The sequence below is a fragment of the Nyctereutes procyonoides genome, unplaced genomic scaffold (assembly GCF_905146905.1).
Source record: "Nyctereutes procyonoides isolate TBG_1078 unplaced genomic scaffold, NYPRO_anot_genome, whole genome shotgun sequence".
NCBI classification, from domain to species: Eukaryota; Metazoa; Chordata; class Mammalia; order Carnivora; family Canidae; genus Nyctereutes; species Nyctereutes procyonoides.
Window position 1 is genome coordinate 22182833 of NW_026575034.1, and position 5653 is coordinate 22188485.

The 5653-nt window shown below is 41.6% G+C and overlaps 1 protein-coding gene across 1 annotated transcript; it reads right to left on the minus strand.

Annotated features, from left to right (window-relative positions):
• Window positions 1-388: 388 nt before the first annotated feature.
• LOC129505057 (olfactory receptor 51I2-like) lies at window positions 389-1333 on the minus strand. The gene has a single exon (XM_055317987.1). The coding sequence runs from the start codon at window positions 1331-1333 to the stop codon at window positions 389-391; it is 945 nt and encodes a 314-aa protein (XP_055173962.1).
• Window positions 1334-5653: the final 4320 nt, after the last annotated feature.

The following is a 5653-nucleotide window of genomic DNA, read 5'->3' on the forward strand; positions in this document are numbered from 1 at the left end:
TTTGACATAATCTTGAGGAAACAAATTCCTTTACCCATTATAACAGAGTTTCCATGGTAACAAGCAATTTCCTTTGTGCTGATTCACTTTCAGCAAAGGTAAGAGAAACATCGGGCTGAAATGAAAGATTTGTTATAGGATGTGTATTGTTGGATTAAAAAAGGGAAAATGAAAAATTCTATTTGTTTGTTTTTGCTAAATTATGACCCAGTTTACCCTGGCAAAACCTGTTGGCTTGAGTCTTAACTGTTGTTAGGCAGAAATCCTAATTTTGTTTACTGACTAAAAAGATATTTTAAAAGCTTTGTCAAAGCAGTTTTTAAAAACTCAAATTTGTGGACTAACAATAGATATCCACTGAATCTTGGAATTTTAACATGTCTCCTCCTTAAAACCTTGTTCCCAGTAGTATTTTGCAAAGCCTTTGACGGATCTCTTTGGTTTTGATGGAATAGATGACTGGGTTGAGCATAGGAGGTACAAAAAGGTAGATGAGGGACATGAGTGTATGTACATACTGTGGGGCATGCCTCCCATAGCGAGCAGCCATGGACACACCAACCATAGGCACAAAGAACATAAGCACAGCACACATGTGTGACACACACGTATTGAGGGTCTTAAGTCTTTCCTCCCGGGAGGCAATAGCAAGTACAGAGCGCAGGATGAGCATGTAGGAGAGGAGAATGAGAGCAGAATCCAGACCAAAGTTAGAGATGACAATGAATTGACCAAAAATATTATTGATAGTAATGTCACCACAGGGCAAGTGGATCAGATCTGGATGCAGGCAGTAAGGATGAGAGAGTACATTGGCCTTGCAGAAGGACAACCTCTTCAGAAGGAAGGGCAGTGGGAAAACCATACAGAAACCACGGATGACAACAGCTATGCCCAGGCGCACCACACAGGCATCAGTGAGCACTGTGGCATAGCGCAAGGGGTTACAGATGGCCACATAGCGGTCAAAACTCATAACCAGGAGAACTCCAGACTCCATAAAGGAGAAGAGGTGGATAAAAAACATTTGAGCCATGCAAGAATCAAAGCCGATCTCTCTTAAGTGGAAGCAAAACGTAGCCAACACGGTGGGCAGTGTGGAAAAGGACACACCTAGGTCATTAACTGACAGCAGGGATAGGAAGTAGTACATAGGCTTATGCAAACTCTGTACCTCCTTGATGATGAAAAGGATAAGGGCATTGCCCACAATGGAGACAATGTAGAGGATACCAAAGAGCAGAAACATCCAATGTTGGGATGTCTCCAGCCCTGGGAACCCTGACAGGGTGAAAGGAGGCAAGTCTGAGCTGTTGTGGGGCTTACCTCCCATGTTGGCACTACTGCTTAGGTTCTAGGACCACTAGCCTGTAAAAAATACAAACATATAGTTTAATTTATGACCTAGACCTAATATTTTAAGACTCTCATGTATCATCCAACCCCTTAGTTTATAGCATTAACCAGTCTTGCTCACCAAACCACTTATCCTTGTCCCTCATTGTCACTAAGATCTCTGCAATTGTCTGAGTTTTCTGTTTATCCAGCCGGCTAAACAGGTTACTTTGCTTCCTTTACACCTGTGCCCATTGCCACGATGCTCCTTCCCACATTCAAAACTATGAACTCTTTTCATCAGTCTCTGGGCATCGTTTTGTTCAAGACTTAAGACAAAACTGCCCTGATCACTACCTTCTTGAGTATTCTGTCCTCTTTCTGAGCATCTCACTTATTCATCAGACCATAAACTCTCCTCTTTCTACTCTCTCATGGTACTGAACATTTACTACCTTATCATGACTCTCCAGCTTCCTACTCCTATAATTTGTTGGTTCTTTTATCCATTCATCCTGACAGAAGATAAATGGGTAGAAAGATATCCATCCACAAAGATAACCTTCCAGGCATTCAACGAGAAGCACTAGATACCCACTTATCTTTGCATTCTTCTATCCAGTTAACTTATATCATCAGTTTTCTCCCTGAATAATTTAATTTACTAAATGTTAGTTCTTTATAATGTCTTTTAGAACCGAATGACAAGCTCACTTCTGAAAGCCCCTGGATTAATAATCATTCATTTATACCATGAAGTTGCTTCTTGTCTGTGTTCTCCATCTCTTTGAATAATACCACCATTATGCCTGAGATTGAAACTCAAAATCCAAATATCATTTTGATTTTCTTTCCTGTATCTATTGCATTAAACCAGGTAAAACCCAAGGAAGATACTGACCCCTAAAATGCCTCTGTCAGGACCTTTCTCCGTTCCTTTCCACCCACAGTCCCCCCTCCAGACCCAAGGAATCACATTCTTGTACCAAAATGACAGCCTCCTAATAAACCTCATGCCTCCCTCTGTTTCATTCTGCAGTAGGACTATTTTAATGAGTAGCAGAACTAAACTAATATTTTTAAAAGACATATCTGAAAATTGCACTATTCAGTTGGAAACCTTGGATGCTCCCTCATTACCAAAGGATTTAATCCAGGCTCACTAGTCTAGAATTAAAGGCCTTTGTAGTCAGTACTAAATCAGTAGATCTGGTCTCAGTCTTCAAAATTGCCTTCCTTATACCTCAAGATACCCAGATTGATCTCTTTGCTGTCATCCAAATAAGAACTGCAGCCCCTCAGCTCCCAAAGGCTTCCCTGAGTATGAGAACATCCCCATTCAATCCATCTTCCAGGACCCAGGACTAGCAACGCCCTCTGCTGTGAATACTTGCTGGTCATGACCAGCAGAGGTAACATGGCTCCTTGCCACAGCTATAGGTTTGCATCTCTTCTTGTGCCCACTTCTCTGCCTGGCCTGCATTATAGTTTTGTGAATCCACCTGACTCCTCAGCTCCAAGAACCCAGCCCTGACTTTCATTTGTTGTTGAGTCCCTTCTGTGGTTAGCGCAAGGTCTCACACAGAAGATGTACTCACTGAGTCACTGATCCCTTCTGGGTTTTTGGTCTCTTTGTTTGTAAACTGGAGATGTTAACGAACTGTGCTAATGGGGTTGTAAAGATCCAAAAGTGGGTAGTTGTGAAAACTTTCAGGATTTTGAAACCCTGAGTTCTAGAGACTGATCTCTGCCTTCACATCCAGCCACTCATCTGCCTTTGTCAAACCTCCATCTGACTTAGGACTCCTCTAACCTTTCTTTGCAGGATGCGTTTTCCCCTTTATTGCGTATTCTTAGGACAGCTTTGTCTTCTCTACTTGAAAACTCTTCCTACACATTTTTGTCTCTGCATGCAATATGCAGATGTCCTTGATTTTAGGGTCTTTTACCACTGAGTAAGGTCCTGCCATGTGACTTCCAAAGCAGCCAATGTCTTTTTATATATGCCCCTGAGACCTAGTATTCTGAAGAAAGTGAGGGGGTGTTTGTTCACATCAAGGTATCTATACCCAAGTACAGCCTTATCGGGGCGCCCTGCTGAGAAAGTCAAGTCTGAAGCAGAAAGCATGGCAGGATTTGAGAGAACAAGAGCAACAGGTAGTAAATGTGCCTTAAAGCTTGAGACCAGAGTGTCTGACACTCCAGCTTACCTACCTGAGAGAGCACCACAAAAAGAAGGTGCAGAGAAAGGAAGAACCGTAGTGGGGGCTCTGCATGCCTTGCTCCAAACCCCTACCCCATTTCCTCTGCCAGCTCCCTGGCCTGAGAATATAAGGTTGCATCTGGGAAGTAAGTCCCTTGAGCTTATATCAGCTCAGGTACTCACGGACTGCTGGGAATATGGAACATGTACATTGGTTTTACTGGGAGGACATTAAAAGAAGTTGGGTTTAGAAAAAAGCCCTTAGAAACCTAATGTTTTTCTGGGACAAACCAGGCTGAAAATGCAGTAACTTTTCAAAACTTCCACTCATAGATAAGTCAGACCAAAAGATGTAGTGCATCACCTAATACCCTCCTATCCCTTCTCGCAGTTACACTGATGGTCATGGAGGAAGGTCAGGCAATCACCCAAGCCCTGATCAATATACATGGATTTATCAGTATCTTATGTCTACTGACCCTTTGTCATGAGTCTTCCTCTTTATAATTTTCCATGTGAAAAAAATACTCTTTTCATTTACAACAAGGTCACAATTCTTACCCTAGAGATCTGTGGAATAAGGTGTATGTTAATAAAAGTAACTATACATCGAGTCATTTGTTCAACGGTAGACATGATTTTAATCTTAGGGAATGTGTAGATAAGTAAACGTAACAATTCATAGTCCAGTTGGGGAGACTCCTAAGGAAATACTTATAAATACTTCAGTGACTGATGATAAAGGTCCAAGGTAGACTTTAAGACAGAACAAAGGAGGGGAATTTGCAATAGTCTAAGACAGTGAGAAAAGATTTCCAGGTGCATCTCTTGACTCTCAAATTATGTAAGTTACTGTTAACATAACAAAGTTATGAAGTGACTGTGGTATGCAGAATGCCCCCCACAAAGATGTCCAAGTTTGGTACCTATGAATATGTACATTTCATGGCAAAAGAGACTTTGAAGTTATAATTAAGATTATAGACCTTAAGGATTTTTTTCTTTTGGATGATTCATGTAGACCCAATTGGTTTACATGAGTGTTTAAAAGTAGGGAACTTTCTCCGACTGGAATCAGAAAAATGTGGCAGAAGTCAGATTCAAAATGGAGAGGTGTTTGGTCCACAATGACCTGAGGGGGCTGGTGAATGAATAGCATGAGAGTAGTGTGGGCAGCCTAAAGGAGCAAATGCCAGTCCCTAGGTAATAGCCAGCTAGGAACTTGAAACTTCAGTCCTACTTTTACAAGGAAATGAATTCAAGCAATAACTTGAGTTTCAAAGCAGCTTATCCCCAGAGCTTTCAGTACGGAACTCAGCCCCACCATCATTCTGATCACCTTGAAAGACCCTCAACATGTAAGGTTTCTGGATTTCTGACCTACAGAAACTACAAGATAAATTTTTATTGTTTTAGGCTGCCACATTTGTGACAATTTCTTACAGAAGCAATATAAAACAAATATAGTGAGTCTCAGGCAGAAGGGAGAGGACAGGGAAAGAATAAAAGAAGGATAATTTCTGGCAGATGTAACAAGCCCTACACGAGATGAGGGCTTGAAAAGCAACACTGGAGAGGAGAATGGGAGACATAACAAGGAAGGGTTTAGAAGGCTTAAAAAAATAAGCTGGAGGGGCACTTGGGTGGCTCAGTAGGTTAAGAGTCTACCTCCAGTTCAGGTCATGATCCCAGAGTCCTGGGATCAAGCCCCACATTGGGGTCCTTGCTCAGTTGGGGGCCTGCTACACCCTCTCCCTTTCCCTCTCCCTCTGCATGCTGTTCTCTCTCTCTCTCTCTCTCTCTCTCTCTGTCAAATAAATAAAATCTTAAAGAAATAAGTTGGAAATAGTGAGAAATTAATCCATCAAAGCCAGACAATAAATGGTCTCAATTGTGTGTCCAAGAAATTTGGAAAAGAAGGATGCCATTGCTATACACAGGAGAAAGAAATGTTAAAAGCAAGACAACATGCCCAACATTGAGTCACTTATGTTAAGCTCCACATCACCAGAGACTTAGTTATAGATTTGTTATTCCAGGAATAGAATCTTAAACCTGTCAGTCAGGAATCCTCTGATCAGCACTAGTGAAGTAATCTGTCTAACGGACATTTGT

Coding starts and splice junctions, on each gene's coding strand:
- LOC129505057 (XM_055317987.1), bottom strand. CDS start 1,333: ATGGGAGGTAAGCCCCACAACAGCTCAGACTTGCCTCCTTTCACCCTG.